The following is a 20114-nucleotide window of genomic DNA, read 5'->3' on the forward strand; positions in this document are numbered from 1 at the left end:
TCACCATTTACGAGGTTGTTTTTCCTTGCTGCTGCTATAAAATATCTTCAGGTATCTGTCATTTCCTTCTAGAAGATCCTCCAAATACAGTCACACGCATGTTTAACGGCAATCCAATACAGAGGAATACAAAACTAGACACTGAGATGGAAGCTGTTAATCACTCTTGGGTGTCAAAACAAAAACGGTGTGTGTGTGTGTGTGTGTGTCTCGTCTCCATACCCTTGGCCCTCAGTGTCTTTGTGTGTGTGTGTGTGTGTGTGTGCAGCATGTGGCCTGCATGCTGTACTCTTGGCAGATCAGGGTGTGTGAGTGTGCGTGTGTGTGTGTGTGTGTGTGTGTGTGTCTGTGTTGGCCAGATCCTTGGCTACACGCCTCTAGTGAGTCACCACTTGACAACAAGGCAGAGATAAAGAGAGAGCGGGGAAGAGAGACAGTCCAGAGGGAGGAGACGGTAGGATACGCTGGAGAGAAAGGACGAGGGACAGATGGAGAGAAGTGGTGAGAGGAAGGGAGAGAGAAAGTTTAGGCAAGACAAGTTGTCAAAGAGACACAGAAGACATAAAGAGGAAACATGAAGGAGAGGACGGAAATAACTCAAAAGGGGAGTAAGGAGGGAACTAAATGAAGATAACATGGATTTTGGAAGATAAAAGTGGACAGGAAAAAAATGAGGCAAAGGAGAGAAGGGGAAAATAGAGTAGGAGACACCAGATAAGAAAAAGTAAAAGATGTTAAAGAGACAAAAAGGAGGGAGGTGGAGTGTAACAAGGAGGAAAGAAGAGTGATGAGTGGAGATTAGAGGAGGATGGGAGGAGGGAGGTGAAGCAGAAGTAATAAGGATGGAAACTATGAATTGGAAAAAGACCGAAGGGGAAGGTGCTCAGCAGCTCCCGGGTGTGTCCTTGAGCAAGGCACTAAAGCCCAAAGCAGCTGCTCAGAGGATAATCGCATGATACAGTAGATCACAGGCAGCGCTTAGGTGTAGGTGTAGGTGTGTAGGTGTGTGTGTGTGTGTGTGTGTGTATAAATGTTCTTGTATTTATACGTGGTGAGGCTGCGATTTAAGTTCATTTAGAAACTGTTTAGTCTATAAATGTTCACAAAATACTTTAAAACCCGACACATTTCCCCAGAGTCCAAAGTGACAAAGTGTTCAAACAGTCTAAAACCATCTAAAGATATTAAAATAATTATTTGATAAATAATTTTAAATTATAGAATATCAAAATTGTCGATTAATTGCCCGTCAATTGACGAAGCTATTAATAATACTAATAGCTTCAGCCCTAGTATACACTAGTAGAATATGCTTGCATTACTCCCTGGATGAAGCAACCTGTCCACACGGCAGGTATAGGACATAGAACTGATCCCGTTAAAAGTCAGCGTGTTGTCTCGTCAGCATTGTTTTTGTTTAAAAATTGTAAATAAATAAATAAAAAAGCTCCTGCATGCCAGTATATTTACTTGCAAATTGGTCGAATGACATGTATCCTAACTGCCTATTGGTGTTTATCTAATCTGTGATATATTAACAAAATAAATCAGTTTATCATGCACAAACAGGCTGAAGCATGTGGTGTGTTTGTTCACTCCATTTCCCTGCATCTGTGCCCCGACGCTGTAATATCCTCCTAAGAAGATGATGACTTAAAGCTTGAAATACTACCTCCACACGCGTAAACACATCACAACTTTAAATAGTCTCACTGAGTCAATGACCTAGATACTGAGAGGCAAATGTGTTTGTGTGCACACATGGATTCAAATGCCTTCATGCTTACAAGCATTTGTGTTTCTTACCCAGTATGTCTGCATCTGTGAGAGCCTGCATACTTATAACTGTGTGTGCTTTAGAACATCTCTTACTGCGAGTGTGTGTTTACACACAATGCATAATTTACCAGCAGAATAACCCCCACGTCATTAGCATAGGGAACAGTCTTACTATCACAGGAGTACAGTATTAGGAAACGCTTCCTCTGCCTTCAAATAAACGGATACATTTAATAGTCACACACACACACACACAAAGTGAAGGCAAACAGAAGAAAACAGGAATTGTGACAGACTTCCTCAGAGCGGTACTGTTCAAGATGCTCCCGTACATCCTCACCTCTGTGTACAACTAGGGCTGCAATCGATTAATCTGCTGATTATTTTCTAAACAATGAATCTTTTGGTTTATAAAATATCATGAGAAATGTCCATCCCATATACTCAAAGTCCAAAGTGATGGCTTTAAATGTCTTGTTATGTCCAACAATTTTAATTCTGGACACAAAAGATTCAAAACAGACTAAAATGCATTGCGTCTCATTTGGTATTCCACCATCATTATCTATAATTATCATTAGTCATCCCTCCCCTGCTGTCACTTTCTTTGGATAAAAGCAGTATATCTTTAAGTCCCTCTCTACTTCCCACTTGCCGTTTTACCCAGATTATCTATTTTTCTCTCGTCTCCAGTCAGCCACTCCATCTCCTCCTCTGCCTTTCCCTCATAATACTCACGTCCCCCCCCCCTGGGAAGTCTATTAGATCAAGCCTCTCTCTTTTCCTGTCTCCTTTCCGTCTCTGGTGCAGCCACTGTAACCACTTGTTAATTCTATATAACAAGTTCCCTTCCTCTCGTCAACACATCCTTCACTCTCTCTGGCTGAGTTCATGTCATGACATCATCTTTCTAATCCATCTGGCCTCTCCACGACCTCTGTCTGCTTCTTCCTCTCTTTCACAGCTCTGTGTGTCTTTCTTTCTATTCATAAATCAAACACAGGCACAACTGTATTGCTTGCAGAAAACTCAAAAAGGTTTGATTATTTCAAGCTCCGGCAGACGCCGAGAAACGCCGCCGCCCTCCAGCAATCGGATGGCCTATTGACGATTTTGAGTAACCACGATTGGACAATATGAAAATAGAAATGATCACCCAACCCTAGTAAGGATTGCTGTCCACCTTCATTGAAGTCGAAGTTACCACCGTGGCTGTGTCGAAGCTTAAGCACGGTTTAAAGGCTGCGATGCGAGACTGATGCAAAGTGGAGGCTTATTTTGTAAACACTGTGTTGGAGAGGCCATGTGCAACATACTGCGTCCAGGTGAGAGTATATGAAAGTGCAGCAGCAGGATGGATACAGAGGTGGAGGATGGAGCTACAGTCAGACAGTCAGTCTAATTACTTTCCACAAAACCCAAAATCATTCATGAAAACAGACAAAACAGGCAATAACGAATTCTCCATTTTGTAATCAAATAAGTTACAGACCATATTCCCTTTTCCAATCATTACACTAAACATGCCATCTGTTAGCTACTTTACATTCCAGGGCATTGTTGTGAATGCTCTTCAGCTATGAGTATACACACACACACAAGCAGAATGTGAGCACAGCTTTTATACAATTAAAAAGCTGCAGTCTGTTCTTTTGCATTGTATTAATCTGATGTTGTCACTAAATTATTACCACGTGACTAAACCTAAAAACAAAAATGACCTCACCGTCAAAGCACATCATGTATTGACTGTCTTGCCCTGAGAAAATGGAGTGCTGTAATCTTCCATAATCCTTAGCAACTCTGAAAATGCCTGCAGTGAGGTACGGAATACAAAATACTCACACGCAGCCTGAACCAGCCACAAAGCGCAACACACGATGTCCTTATCGTGGATATTCTCACACTGAGCTTCTCCCCCATTATAGTATACAAGTGAAACATAGGGGATATATAAAAAAATATAATAGATAAGATAATATAGCATAATTAATATAATATAGATCTTAGATATGATATAATATATAAATATAGTATATAGAATATCTATATAGAGAGAAATCTCTCTTCTCTACTATAGAGAATCTCTAGAGAATCTCTCTCTAGATCTAATATAGAAGATCCTATCTCTCTATCATATATGCGAGAGAGAGCATAGATCTTAGATCTTTATATCTTTTATAGATAATTATATTTTAGAATATATTTTATATATATTTCTAATAATAAATAAATGTATTATATATAGAGATATATTTTTATAATAATAATAATAAAGAAAATATATATATAAAATAATCCTTCTTTCTCAGGGGGAATCTTTTGATTTATGATTAATTAATTTAAGATTGTTTGATAAAAAAAATAATTAAAGGCTTTTCACAAAAACAAATGGATTTGTGTCTGATATGTAGTTTCTAAGTTAAATGTAAAATAAAGTGATTCCATTATGTTTTAATTCCATTTTAAAAGTTTTAAACACATTTTGATGATTATCAGAATAATATTATGAAGCACAATTGTTCGGTCCATGACATTAGATGCCTATCCTTCTCTTCTTCTCACACGTTACAAAAAGCAGCCATTTGACAGTGTACGAGAGAACCAAACAGAGCGGAAACATAAAGAGCAGAGGGATAAAAGAGAGCATTACAGACAAACGCAGAGGGAGGGAGCGCTGAAGAGAAAGAAATGTGGAGGGAAAATGTGTGAGAGAAATCATTAATCTGTCCGTGTGTGTACCTGTGCTGTGTATATATCGGTGTGCATGCTCACATCTGTTTGTGTGTGTGTGTAGACTGTATGTCTACTTCCCAAGGTCACCGCTGAGAGCTAGAAGGGAGGGGGGGGGGGGGGGGGGGGGAATTAACAAGACCAGTGGACAATGACGTGAGCCCTGCAAGGAACAGTACTCTTAAAGGGACAGCTCAGGACACAGGTTTGCAGGGAAAACTCAATTTAGACAATGGACAATTTAGATGTTTAATTGATTCATTTCTCCGTTAAATTTATTCAGACACATGTAGAGATCAAAGATGTGTTTGTTGAAGCAGAATGGCCAAAACTGAAACAAAACACAGAACAACATTATAAGTATTTCATAATAATACATTAAAAAAAATAGCCAGAAAGAGTCGAGACCATTAACTGCTCTACCCCTTTAAAACCACACACACACACACACACATTGAGAAAGAACAGGCAGTATCTCAATACAAAGCCACTCAGGAGGTTTGAGGTAACAAAAGGCTTTTCATTAGTGAACGATAGATGTGAGACAGCACTAAACGAAGAGGTCTAGCTGTGTGGCTGTACTCAGAGGGACACTCCGGACAGACACCGCCAGCAACACACACACACACACACACACACACACACACTTCTTGTTTTTCCAGTTTTCCTCAATAGGTTGTGTATTATGTTGAGGAGTGGGAAAAAGGCTCCAATACCTGTGGTTTTGAAAAGAAAAGAAGAAAAACACCCTTTGTGAGCAGTCAGCTCTCACAGTCTAGAACTTCACTTCCTACTACCCGTTTTGTGACATTCCTATTATGATATCATAACTTGACTTGACTTCTTTTCTTATGTAGCCCCCTTGCTTTCTCACCACCGGACTTCATCGTTTCACTCTCTAATGAGATGTCCACTTGCTTTCTTGCTCTCACTTAAACGTTTCTTTGTAAGATTAAGTAACACTAAAGTGAGAGCGGTCCCCACCTACGCACTGCACACAACATCATCATTGTTAATGTCGTCAATTACTCTGAGAAATCAGACATCTGTATGAATGCCTAAAGCCGTTTAATGCTCGACAGATTGAGGCAGACGCTCAAACCAGATGGTTAAAGCCTCAACAATACAACTTTTTCATCCGCGAACAGCAGCCATCCGTCATCCGGTCTTTTCCTTCAATCGATCTCTTTCCTTCCCCCAGCATCCTTTCATCCTCTCCCCCGGCTTGTACAGTCTCTAAATCTTTCCTCCTCTCCATCAGCCCGTCTCTCCATCCATCTCCTGACTGAGTTTCTTAGCCTCTATTTTCTCCTTCCTATATTATATTCATCAGCCTTCCTTATTCATTTATTGTTTTCAAGGATAAAAAGTGCTGGTTACTAAAGAGGAAGATGTGATGTTATAAATGTGCCGATGGACAGCTATAAACCCAGCTTTACGTACATATTCCGCCAGTGATCATTTACATAAATGCAGTAAATGCTTTTGCTGTGAAAAGATAAAACCGGGTGACATATTCACTGTTTTCATCTAATATTTGAGCTTTGCTCACAGAGGTCAAGCCATTCATAACTCAACACAAAAGTGCACACGTGCGCTATTACTAAGCTGAATTTATAAACACTACCACAGCACACAACTGAAACAGAGCCCTGATTACTCCATTCACTAATAATGAGCTTTTTCCAGCAACGTGTCACATTTTAAAGAGAAACTGAGATGCGTATGCATGTGTGTGCATGAACAAAAGATTTAATTTGTTCCCTTTCAGAGAAGTTATTAGTATGTTTCCACCTCCTAGGACAGTGTCTCAACACGTCCTGTATTCACAGACTGTTGTAATACTCTGTGATATTCAGCCCAATACATTATATACAGAGGCAGAAAGTAAGAGGCTTAGCAGCACACACACATTTCCCCCATCGCGTGTGTGTGACTGTGTCTGACTGACCTGAGAGTAGAAATTAACCATCGTGGTGGTTTCGATGTCCTTCTTTCCCAGTATTTCCATTTTGACTGGTGCTGTTGGGAACTTGGTTGAGAAGTAGTCCAAGAAGTCAGGCAGGTAGCCGGCTTCTCCGTGGACAATTCCCATGACGTAATGAGCTGCCTGAAAAAACAAGGACAGTAATGAAATCAAAAGTATTATTTGTTTTAGTGCTGTGCTGTGCAGGGGCTTCATTACAGAAACCTCTTAAGACTGGAATCCAATTTTATCTCAATTCAGGATGACATTTAGGGTTCTTTACATTACAGAAATATGTTTCCTAAATGCATTTAGGGAAAAACCCTATCTTATCTTAGGGTATGATAGGTATTTAGCTATTACAGAACAGTCTTAAATAAAAGGATTACCCAAGTTAGGAATTCTAAGTTAGGATGGCACAAAGGCCTTCTGTAATGAAGCCTATGATCAATATCTAATTATGCCATACCAGGGATGAGTCCTCGCTGAAAGCCAAGGTGACAAACTCCTGGGCAAATCTCTGCCTCTCGCCCATGGAGAGAGAGGAGAGCTGGGACGTGTAGGCGTGGGCCACCAGGGCACCTCCGTTAGGTTGGTTCTCTATGTGGATGTATGGAGCAAACTCCAGGCCCCCCATGCCAGGATAGGTGCACTGGTGTTTGGTTTGCGTCTTCATGGAGGACGACGTAGAGTTGAGGGAGTCGAGGAGAGCGCAGTTTAAGAGAGATTTGGGGGCGAGATGAGGCGAGGAAGGTAGGAAATGTGCAGTTTTGTTGTTGGGTGGAGGGTAAACAGGTAGAGGGGACTTAAATGGAGACAGGGAGGAGTTATGAGAGGGATCAGAGGATGAGGAAGAAGAGGAAGAAGAGGTGGGAGATGGAGAGGATGGAGGGAGGAGAAACAGGCCAGCACAAATGGTTTGGCAGGAGCGGTGGTACATCTTCACTCGTTTGTGCTTCTCCCCCTCTTTGTGTTTCTTCTTCTTTTTTCTTCTTCACTTTTTTGATTTGCAGCTCCTCTGAGTTGGCTTTTTCTTTTTCATCTGGATAAAGTGACAGAGAGAGAGAGAGAGAGAGAGAGAGAGACAGAGAGAGAGACAGAGAGAGAGCGAGAGACAGACAGAGAGAGAGAGAGAGAGAGAGAGAGAGAGAGAGAGAGAGAGAGAGGAGAGAGAGACAGAGAGAGAGACAGAGAGAGAGAGAGAGAGAGAGACAGAGAGACAGAGAGAGAGACAGAGAGAGAGAGAGAGAGGAAAGAACCTTATTACTTAGAGGGAAGATACTTTTTTACAGGAGACCTGTTTAAAGATCAAAAACTTTGAAAAAGCTTGAAGGGAGTAAGGAGACACATCATTCATGCAAGCTTTGTAAAATAATCTATACAAGTCTACTGTCTGATGTGCACTGGATCAACACACAACCCTCAGCCCTTTTCCTTCTCCTGCTGTAAGAAGACACACACTTCACTGTACTTTACAGGGAGTCAGGTCCTCTTGCAATGATGAAAGCTCAGAAAAGCCTCCAGTAAAATAAGGTGAAGAGAAAAATGAGGGAAAACTGCAAATAAGGTGCTGATTATGCTCTGTTAAAAAAAGGATAAAAGAAAAGAGGCCATACCCATAAAAATACAAGACGTTCTCACAAACTGATACCTGATAGATTCCTCATTTGAAAAAACAATAAAACTAAAAATAATGAGGCCTAACTATTTTAAGTGAGTGTAGACAGATGAGTCATAGCTTCTCCCAGGTGGCGCGCATCTCCTGGGGTGCATGCAGAAAATAAATTGAAGAGCCCTGAAATGGCATCCCTGGAGAAAAGCAGATATGACTAAGCCAGGAAACAAGCTTTCGAGTGGCATATCTGAATAGAGATAATACCGTACATGGTGGACCGACTCTTGGATGCCGGAGGTAGGACGTAGTAGAACATGCAAATTTATGCACAGTGCTACTGTATATTGTGTGTGGGGGTGTGTGTGGGGGTGTGTGTGTGTGTGTCAGAGCTGTACACATCTATTTGGAAATGTGTTGCTGGCTGGTCTTACCCAGTGGTTGTGTAAACAAGTGGATAAATATACATTTACTGTATATGTGCGCATGTGAGTCGCTTTGATAGCTGCTGCCTCAGCATAATTCATATATCAGCCATTATCTCAATCACACACACAGTCTAGTTTGTACCTCACACACGTTCACCGCCAGATAAGGCAGGAATGAGACAGAATGAAAAAGAGCAGAGAGCGAGAGAGTAACATAATGTGTGTGTGAGCAATAAAGAGAGCACAGCAAGAAGGTATTTGCAGTACAATACCTAAGATACTAATCCAAAAGCTCTTTAACCCACAAGTAACCCTTCCCCCAATTACACACACACACACACACACACACACACACACACACACACACTATAATACATTTGTTGGATATTGCAATGGTAATATGAAGTGATAAACAGATCTAAGGATACAAACTCCGATATATTATATTCGTTTGTGATAAAAGATCATTTCAAAAGCATGTTCCGATTACAATAACAATATTCTACTTATCCAATAGTCATCATTTTCTGCTCTGACCAAACACAACCATTAGTATACCAATACATACGTAGTCAAAGTTGTATAACGCAACTGCTTGTTCTGAAATATGTTAACCTGTGTGAGCGTGTTGTGCCGGCAGCTGCTTCATAATAAAAGCCTTCCAGCAATGTCTCCTTTGTGCTTTATTGATTCAAGGTAGATGAAAGACTTTTACATGTTTGCCGCCTTGTGTGCGCTTTAGCGTATAATTTACATGTTCTTATTTTATGTTTTAATATATTTGATCAGGTTTTTTGTTCAAGTCTGTGTTTTATGTTCCACTTGACTACAAGAGAAATTTACCCTTGGGGGGGGGGGGTGTTGAATGATGATACTCATACCTTAATGGTCTAAACGTATGATTGTACATTTTGTCAGGATTGGCTTGAAACATTGCACGAAAGATATAGACTTCATTACAGTCATAATGTTTGGCTTATCAAGAGGGCTGAAACCAACAATTATCTTCATTATCCATGAATCTGCCAATTATTATGTTTAATAGTTTGTTTGTCAACATGTCCGAAAAGGGTATTGTTTTGTTTGACAGTCCAAAATCCAACAAGTGATATAAAACTGGGACAGACAACAAATATTACTCTAATAACTATCAAAATTGTTCACGTAAAAAATGTATTGATCGAATATGAGATCATTTCTGCTCTGATCAAAATATGACATTTTGTAGCAGCAACCCAAAAGGAAATCTCTCCCTAACAACACAAATGTCCATCATTCGGGTTCTAAGCATTGAAAAACATATCCACAATTATGGATGATGTTCCTCTCACATTTAAAAAGCAACGCCCAAGCGTGTACAAACTGGGATCTCCCTCTTTTGCTTACACTAGACAAGAAATGCACTGGCTTATACTTGGTTCGACTATTACGGGCGCACACACACACACACACACACACACACACACACACACACACACACACACACACACACACACAGTCAGAATAGCTGCTCGCTGCTTATTGATTTCCTATACACGTTTCCTCTGGGTGCCTCTCTCTGTCGTCCTTTTCAATTGTAAACTTAACACTCTCTCACTGATTAAATTTCTAACTTCCCCTCCCTGACTCCATCACTCCCAACATTTGCAAACTCAACACTCTCTGATTAAATGCCTCACTCACTGTTCCTGAAAACCTACTCTCTGGTGGGGAGAGTCTCTTCCTCGGCTCCCTCTCGACTCTGATTCCCACCGAGAATCCCAGAGTGTCTTTATTATCGTATACACACACATGATTAAATACCGGCCTCTCTGGCAGGTTGACAGACTTAATACACACGGACTGTTTTTATCCGCCTCTACCCCTCTCTCGATTCACCTTTCCAGCTCTTACACTCATACGGAGAAGATGAACCACTATTACAAAGGGCCTGTCCACCTCGCATTAAGTATGAAGATTGAAAGAGTGAGCTGAATTATCAATCTGTCATTTCTATCTGCACATTCTAGCTATGATATGTGGCCTTGCTAAGTCCTTCAAATGTCAGTGTGGTCATGGCATACCAGCACAAAGACATTGCGATTCTAACAAGAGCTTTAAAACAAATCTGAATAAAATTGACGACCATGTATACATGTCGGTGTGTGGTGTGTGTGTGCATGTCTGTTTAAAGAGGTCAAGTGAAGTACAGAGAAAGAAAGAGGGACGGACATTACGTCGCAGCGCTCGGCAAATAATTCACTGCTGTTGAAGGGTTAACAATGAAACTCGCCGCTGCATTCATAAAGTGGAAACAAGATAACAGACACAACAGGGCCTGACTGATACCTCTGTATCCGACTGTGAACTTTCATATATCTGGTTGTCTTGGTGTACAAGTTGCCAGTTATGCACCAGAAATTATAGAACATAAATGTTTTACAAGCATCATTTCTTGTCATGAATTTTTTTTTTTGTCTCATAAATTCAAGGTTTGAAAACTATATTGTATTTTTATGTGTAATCTATGGTCTAACCATACATCGGTCACAATTCTTATAACATTTTGCAGAACTTCATTGCCAAAAGTATTTTGAAAACTGGTCTCAACAGCCACATATTAGTCATGCAGATAAGAAATGTAAAGACAAAACATGTGTAGGGTTGCAACGAACAGTTGTTTTCATGATGTGTTGTATATTTTTTATTATTAATTATTCAAAAAAGCCTGGCACAATTTCCCCAATAATGATTTCTTCAAATTGTTTTTGTCCAGACCAACAGGCCAAAACTAAAAAGTATTTAATTTACAGAGATATAAGATAAATGTGTGGGCTTATTTTTCGGTAAATGGGTTAAATCGATTATCAAAATAATTCCATCTAAATAATCAATTAACCGACTCATTGGAGAGAGTGGCACTAGACACAAGAGTGGGTGACATAGCCCTGGCTCGTCTCCAAGCTTCTCCTGTATCAATCCTAACTACCAGATGCACAATCAGCCAGCACACACAAACACAAACACACACACACACACACACACACACACACACACACACAGGTCGGACTAAATAAACCCGACGCACAAATCCTCCACGTGAGGAGCAACACAGTGCAAAGGTCAACCTAAAGCCAGGGGTCAAATTCATAAAGAAAAAAGAAAATGGTTACAACCACGGTAACACACTGCTATATTGAGCCTTTTATGGAGACCCCCACAGTATCGGCATGTTTCCAACACCCACTGGGATGCTGAGCAGACTCTAAGTGCAACTCAGTGCAACCTTTGTGATGGATTTTACCTGAATGTGTTACTAACTGGACTGAATGACATAAATGCTTCCAGTGTTTGGTGTGCTGCTTTCTGAGAGATCTGCTCAACACGTTTTCCTTTTTAACATTATCATCGTGACATTTTGCTTGTTGTTTTACTGCATACCATGGAGAGGGACAGAGGAGACCAGATATAACAAGTAACCTGTGGGGTGTGTAGCTTAGATCACTGAGCCACCAGAGCAGACATTGATTTTGTCCTCACTCTCACAACAACAGACGGTTCAAACAATAACAATGTTTGACAGCTTCTTTCTGCTAAAGAATTAAGAAATCAAAAACCCATAAAACACTTTCTACTGTAGATCATATAACATGTCACAACATGTCTTGCGCATACATTTTTTTTATACAAACAATTATTTGTATATTGTATTTTTATATTGTATATGTCAGGGTTCACATGGTTACATGTAAGACTTTTTAGGACGTTTTAATACAAAACAGAATGCAATTTAATAACCTTTTCACAATCATAAGGGTTAAATATGAAAGTATGATAGAAAAGCAGTAAGAATTATTTATTATAACGCCACAGTTTTCAGTACTTCGTGGCAATATATAACAATAATTCCGAATTACATCATTCAGCCAGTAATTGGATATTAAAACATTTTATAACCAATATTACTGTTCAAACACTTTTGATGTCTTGACAAAATATTCACAACATAAGTTCCACACAGATGTTGCAATCTGTCCCCCCGTATACAACCACTTGTGACCGAATTTGCCTTAACTAAACTATCTCCATAACAATTGAGCAGCTCCATCCGCTGAGGAAGGAAACAACAAGTATGTGAACGTTCTGTTGAGATGTTGTTGTCAAGCTGCCGTTTCCCAGATCAAAAATGAACGTTCAATTTCAATGTTAATTATTAACCGAAATACAAGTTCCAGATATTGACTGGATCCAGCGTTTCAATTGTGTTGTTGTTGTTTTTTTGTTCATTTTAAATACCATTGTAAATTGAATACTTTTTGGTTTTGGACTGTTGGTTAGACATAAAAAAAAGCAATTTAAAAGACATGACCATAGACTGGGAATATTTTTTTACTATTAACTGAAAGAAAACTAAATTTCAGCCCTATATAAAATCGCTAGGTTTGCATTAATGTGTGTGTGTGTGTGTGTGTGTGTGCGTGTTTCCACCCACCTTTAATCGGCTGCTTGACTTCTCCGTTCTCCCCCTTGATCTCGTTTATCACTTTGTGCTTCTTCTTCTCCTTTTCTCTCTCTCTGTCTTTGACCTTCTTCTTCTCCCTCTCCTCTCGGTCTCTCTCTTTTGCCTTGTCGGAGTGCTCTGTGAAAGCAAAGGAGGATGATTTTAGGTCTCGATGGTAGAAACACATAAGCATTAGCTCCCGGATTTACTCACTGCACACATGCTACACTTGTGAGCACACTATTCACTTTCAAATGTTCAACTAAACTCTTGCCAAGTGCTTCACCTTGGCCGTCATCCATTCCTTAATTTTGTTGGTCTTCCTCCTACAAAACGTTTGGCTTCTCTTTTCACGCTGCAAGAAATCCATCTCTCCACCAAGCCTTTACTCTCATCTCTCAAGTTCCCTCTGCACTGTAATGACCTTCCAATTCCCTTTAAGACTGCAGCAGTCACTCTGCAACTTCACACAACCTTAAAGCTCCATCTCTTCAATATATATATATAACGTTTCTCTGTTCTCTGCTAGCTTCAATATGCTCCTGTCTTAAAAGTCCTAAAATCCTTCCTTGCTTTCTGACTAGTTTAATTTCCTCTTCTCAGCGCTTCTCTCTCTCTGACAGAATAATTTCAGTGTTGAGGGAATATTACAGCTCGAGGAATGGGAATGCACTCTAACGTTGCACTCATTACAAGTCAGTCTGGTTCAGAGCAGTAGTTTAAAAAGTAAATATCATACCATCACACACTCTTTAGTTTAGTACTTTTATTGCTGTGGTTTCATGTGTTGCCGTTATGCTTCACGTGTTCTTTGCTTGCCATGTGAAGTACTTTGTTCTGATAAGAACTATACAAATATATTATTATTTCTTAAAATAACTTTAATTTGATCAAATCTTTAATACATCTTCTCCTTTGTTTCTTTATTTCCTTTTATATCCACATAAAGAAAAAAAAAATTCCTTTATTTTTGCTGATTCTTTCTTTTCCTTTCCAAATAACTTTTTTCTTTGAACTCAGTCAGATCCATCTTTAAAAGGAAGCTGTGTTTTCAGACTGTTTCTCTCCTGTGGTCGTGGGGAGTGGGAAAGTGAACACAGTGGGGTTGGACTCGCTGTGTGCCGGATCAAAGGAGAAAATTCTTTGAAAGTAAAAAGGCTTAAAAAGGCTTAAAAAGGAGCAGTAGGAGAATCAGAGGTACATTATTACACTCCGTGATTATATTTCAATAAATACCTTTAGCATTTTGAAGTTGAGTAGGTGGCTTTTGTTTGCTACTTAACATGCAGGTAGTCATTACCCCCCATACCCTGTTGTTAATAGGTGGAACGCCAATAATGTTGACAAACCATTTTAAGAACTTTTCAAAATAAAAGCTGTAAAATGACCAGACACTTTAAGCTGCCTCGTGAAGAAAAAACATGACGTTTTAAAGCATCTATTTAGCGCCACAGGAAGCTGCCAACAAAGGGAGGATTCACTCACATCTATTGCCAGATTTATAAAAACACGTCAGACCTTGCCAGAGCGGAAACATTCATAAACTATAAATTTAGGGGCAATAGGAGATAAATTAGATCAGTTGGCTGCCTGGGCCTTAAATACACTGCTGATTTATCACAGCTTGAGAGAAGGGTCTCCACCTTAAAATAAAAAGCAGACCATCCCATGACTTGAGGTCTCAAGTTTCAAGCTGGTCAGTAACTAAACAGTGTTGATTTTGACACAGCACAAAGCTAGAGGTGTAAATGAATCAGATATTAATGGGATCCATGCAACTGAAACTTCTACTCTTTTTCTGATCTTGTTTTCTGGCTTTCTTGCACCAGCCGGGGTTTGAAGGGGAACACAGCAGGTGGATTTCACTGTTCAGATGATCACAGGAGAGAAAAGACTTTGAAGGATAGAGGGCCAGAGGCAGACAGTTTGTTAACGATAACTACGCCGGTCCCCACTGCTATCAAACTTTTTAAAGCTGTAGAAGAGAATAATTTATTCAGAAAGTCAATGGGGTATCCACATTTTAATGTTTTGGGTTTTTTTTTTTATGTAAAGTTTACTTTGATAACAACTTTCTCCATTTCACCTCTCCTTAAAATTAACTGTATTTATTTAATGTGTGACATTTAACGTGTGTTAACCTGTGACAACATGGTGTTTAACGATGTAGCTTTGAGTGTGTGTTAGCGACGTGACTTTAATATTATTTACTATTTATTCTATTCTGAGATTCGGAATATGTGATTATATTACTTGTGAATTTAATTAATAAACTGAATCAAGCTAATTCAGTTTTCTAGTCCTTTGTTGTGGAATCTGAGGGCTTCAAGGATTAGACATCACAGCTAGAAGAGCAGTCCGATGTGAACAAAATGCTGGACATTAACAAGCACGTCATTTCTGCTGTAAAATGACTCACTGTGGCAAAGTGGGACGACAGAAAACAGCCAAAAGTCAACCAGGCCTATGATGTACTTGTACATATTTAAGGGTGAAAACAGTTACATATATAGCTCAGCAGACATCAAAGTGAATATTTTGAGTTCTTTTTAGATCAGTGTTGTTGGACTCACTGTAACAGTACAGGTAAACCTGCCCGGCAGGAACATCCTGTAAGTCCAGATGGTCTGTCCACTCCTGCTGGTGTGGAAAATCCATGCTTCTCCATTCAAGCTGATCTCAAAACCATTTAGCAATAAGGTTTATGCACTCTTTGTCACTCTATTGAACTGCTTCTGCACACGCAGAGTTAAGCGTCTTGTAATTTTTGGAACTGAACAAATGACCCAGCCGGCAGTAACTTAATTGGGTGCCGATTGCAGCCAAGCTCGACTTTCTCTTCCTTTTCCCGTCGCTGTACACGACTACAGACGAGTAGTCCCAGAGGGCACAGTCAGCATGCTGCATTTACATGCACACAAAAAACCTAATTACTGCAATTCAGACATGATTCACAACTACCCGACATCCACAATAACCCAGGTTTACATGACTTGTTTAATGGTTAAAAAGATGTCCAGTAGAGCTGCACAGATTAGTCACGCAACAGAAAAATAAAAAAAAACTATTTTGATAATGGCTTAAATCGTAATTTTTTATGCAAATAATTTTTTTTAGCCTCTCAAATAGGCTCGTCTCCGTTGTATATCATATTCTCCTCACCATTTCGTAAATGGATGTGTTTAACTTAATAATAATAATAATACATTTTATTTATGAATAGGATATTCTTTAGGAGAACGGCATTTGGATATAATATAATATCAGACTGCATGTACATACATTGGGGGTCAGCAGCAGGTCAACTTGGTCTTAGTGAGGATTAAACTTGTGACAATTATTTCTTTCACACAAGATCAGTCGGCCTAATACAGTAATGTTTCCTGCATTGCACTTAGTCACATGCTTCTTATTTCAAGACCAAATGTATGTAACCGGGAGTCACTGCTCCTGGCAGTTGCCTTTAGCCTCGGTCCAAAAGCAAACCCAACACTAATATTGCTGTGACGATGTGATACTCTTTTGATCCCTGTAGGAAATGTCTTCCCTTCCAGGAAGGTCAGAGCACAATCGGCTTCAGAGCAGAGCAGTGTCCTCCTGTTGAACAGCAGTCTGTCTAACAAGTGGGCCAGCCTGCCTCCCAACACATATTAGAAAAACACTATTAAAATTGTGTTTTTAAATAGTGTCACCTTAAGCCTATGCTGACTGAAGCTGTGTCACAGAGTGAAGGAAGAAGACTAACACACTGTTACTAGCTTTTACAGGAAGCTGCAGCTCAGAAAAGACCATTTTAATCCTTTAAACATTTTTGCAATAATGTGTCTTTTCCAGCAACAATCTGCTCCATGTTCATATACTTCCTCATCTTCAAATCTGAAGCTACTCAATATAATTACAGTCTCCCTGCTGCTGGCCATTGAGCAGCTCCCTACAGCAATTACAGGTTACATTACCTTGTTCAAGAGCACCTCGTTGGGACTGTTGAAGTAGTGCTATTATATATTGTTACTTATGGCTGCATCAAATTTATCCAGTGAGGTGTAAGGGCTGCACGATACGAGGAAAATGTGTTACAACGTTGTTGAATATCACGATAGCGATATTACTTGCGATAAATAAACAGATATTAAAGTGTACTCAGTTCTGATGCTTTCAGTATACAACTTAAATACAACAAAATGCTTGTTGAATTAAAAATCAATGAAGGGAAATTATTTAAAACATTCTTTTTTTTTTTTTTTACAAATTGGACATTGAACTGAACACAAAAGGCACCAATAAAAACTAAAAATTATAGTTAGATTTTAAAGTGGAGTTTTATACTCATACTCTCTTTCAACTAACTGAAAAAAGCTCCCGAGTACAACATCTTTCACAGTGTGTTTGCCGCACAGGGTGACATTGCGATGAAGATAAAAAAACAAAAAAAAGAATATATTCTGCAGCCCTACTCAGGTTCAGAGATGAAAACGTTCATTACACACCTACAACCAGCATTAACAGTTTTAAAAAGAACACAATAAATGTAATAAAACTACAATAACTGACTTTAAATCTTATGATTGCTAAATAAAAAGACATGATTTGTTTAACATTATTATTTTTTTTAATCCCAATTTTGTTCTGATTCTGTGTAAAGACTAACACCAACCTCCATCTGTTCTGAAATCCCTATCAAGCGTGCACGCACATCCAACACAGCATGTTTACAAGACTGTGTTTCTGATGGTGTGATAGGGCTAGTTCTGCTGTTCTCACTGACTGCAGTGGCTGTTCAGAGCATGTCATGACCTCTTAAACTACCCAACTGGAAAAGGGTGACATCATGCACTCACACACAGCTGCATGTGTCCACTCGGTCTCCTGCTAGAGTCTACAAACTCACACACAGCAAAAGGTGTGACGATGACACCCACCAAAACACAGAAAATAAGAAAAGAGAAACCCAAAATCCATTAATGAGACGATGAGAAAAACAGAAAGTAGTTGCTTCAGCACTGTCAATTAAATAATAATTCCTAAATAATTAAAACATAGCCTAGATATTTAGCATAACATATTTGTTGTAACATGATGAAGTAATTAGACTGGATATTTGAGATATCATAATATTGTAAAATGTGTACTAATAATTAGTTATTGTTTTTAACGATTATAGTTATTTTGTATTACGCTATGTAACTGACTTTTCTACCTTACCTAAATTATTCATATTATTTCCCTCTCACCCACCTAAATGACATGTAGCAAGAATATACTTATACTTGTTAGTGTCTATAGGATCCAAATGTAATTACTTCAGTGCAATAATAAAGATTATTTAATTGTAAAACAAATGAATGTAGGAGTGGTTGAACGCCTACAACATGCTCTGCTGTACAACTGTAGAACATGGAGTAACAACAAGCGGTGGAGCCGTGTCTGTTTCCAGCCTGAGGTTACAGAGGGGGGCGTGGTGCTCTACCAAAATAACACTTACCCTATAATGGCGGGCGGCTGTCATATTGTTATGACAGCAGCAGTTTTAATACACACACCGCTCCAAAGATAATTACGAATATATATATATAAAAGCGCATTCATGTTGTAGAAAACGTAAACCTTTGCTTAATTCGTTACGCTGACATGACAATTTATATCTTGTTTTTGCCGTTTATAACATCTTAGACCGAATCAAATACGTTACAGTTAAACGTATAACTAAAACAGGATATACATATTTGTGTCAATATGAGGTAACGACGTTACAATTCCGCAGCAGCACGAGAGCAGTTGGTTGCACTGTAACAAACAGCCAGGTCGCGCGACTACTGCCCTGGAACACTGTTGTGGAGCTCGAGGGTTCACAAGCGACGAAAGCTGGCAGCCATAGCCCGTAGAAACTGGGCTTTGTAATCGCTCAACTCGATACAAACCTCCTTTGTAATGTGCAATTATAAATAAGAGTAACCCTCGAGAATTAGAATGGTTCATAGACAACATTTAGGAGCGCCCTTTGAGCAGTGGCTGGTCCAAAAACGGGACTGTCCAGACAAATTATGAGGCAGACAACTGAACACTCAGGGCCACATGTTCATATCCCAAGCGGCTGATTCTACGATGAGTCAAGTAACTACAAACGGGCACAACTCAAGCCTACTTATAATAAACACAACTCAAACTTTACTCATTCGCTTCAAGTACAATTCAAAGGAAATAGACTGGTGGCCTACCTTTGGGTGGCAGCATGACCTCCCCATTTTCTCTTTTCACTGCAGAAGTGTTATTAATTCTGCCGATATCGTTGTTGTTGTTGTTGTTGTTGTTACTGACATTATTCCCGGGTCCGGAGCTCACCAATAGTTTAGTTTTCTTTTTCTCCTCTCCGCCTCCTTTCCCCTTCTCCCTCTCTTTCTCGCGCTGTTTATCTTTACTCGGTTTCTTGGGTTTGGAGGAGGAAGGCGCTTTGTGGAGGAAGAAATCGCTCTGTTTAAAGACTTTATGCGTGTTTGTCGGTGGTTGGTGTCCAACAGTAGCAGGCACCGGAGGGTTGTTGCTACTCGTCTTAACCGGGCTGAAGCTCCACAAGCCCGCACTGCTGCCATAACTCTGTAGCTTCGTGGGCTGCTGGAGTTTCTCTTTGCCGCTACCGTTGCCTCCCACACCTCCTTCCCTGCTGAGTTTCTTGGGTTTACCGCTCCTCTCCTCCACTCGGACCTTCTTGGGCGGCGGCGGGTTGAAATCCCGGGAAGACTGAGAGCGGCTGTCAGGGGCTCCCTTCGCTTCGGTCGGCTTGACGAGCGGGATTTTGGCGGGGGCGACCGCCGGGGCTACCGCAGTAGCAGCTGCGGTGAGGTAAGCGGAGCACAGCGAAGTCAGCCATCTTGAGGCTTCTCTCTCTATTTACTCTCTTCCCCCAACGGCCGCCGCTGCTGTTTTTTTTTGCGCGACGTGCAGGCAGTGAAGGGGCGGGCGTAGTTTGATTGAGAGGCAGCCAGAGAGGGGGCGGGAATAAGGCTTGACTGACAGGCAGAGAGGGAAAAACTAGAGGCGGGGCTTAGTAGCTGTGTATGTACTGTTAATGTATTATTTTGAAAATAATAATTAGGAGCAAGACCTCAAGCAAAGTAGATG

At 40.0% G+C, this 20114-nt stretch overlaps 1 protein-coding gene across 1 annotated transcript in view; it reads right to left on the reverse strand.

The window, feature by feature from the left end:
- The window catches only part of LOC115028627 (uncharacterized), a gene marked incomplete at its 5' end in the record, with an annotated part of 30526 nt that extends 10649 nt beyond the window's left edge, over positions 1-19877 (reverse strand). Inside the window, 4 exons of the mRNA XM_029462513.1 lie at positions 6464-6622; positions 6948-7470; positions 12986-13136; positions 19214-19877. Coding sequence (XP_029318373.1) covers positions 6464-6622; positions 6948-7470; positions 12986-13136; positions 19214-19877 — 1497 coding nt within the window. The remainder of the gene's footprint in view (positions 1-6463; positions 6623-6947; positions 7471-12985; positions 13137-19213) is intronic.
- Positions 19878-20114: the final 237 nt, after the last annotated feature.

This window comes from Cottoperca gobio, chromosome 23 (genome assembly GCF_900634415.1).
Source record: "Cottoperca gobio chromosome 23, fCotGob3.1, whole genome shotgun sequence".
NCBI classification, from domain to species: Eukaryota; Metazoa; Chordata; class Actinopteri; order Perciformes; family Bovichtidae; genus Cottoperca; species Cottoperca gobio.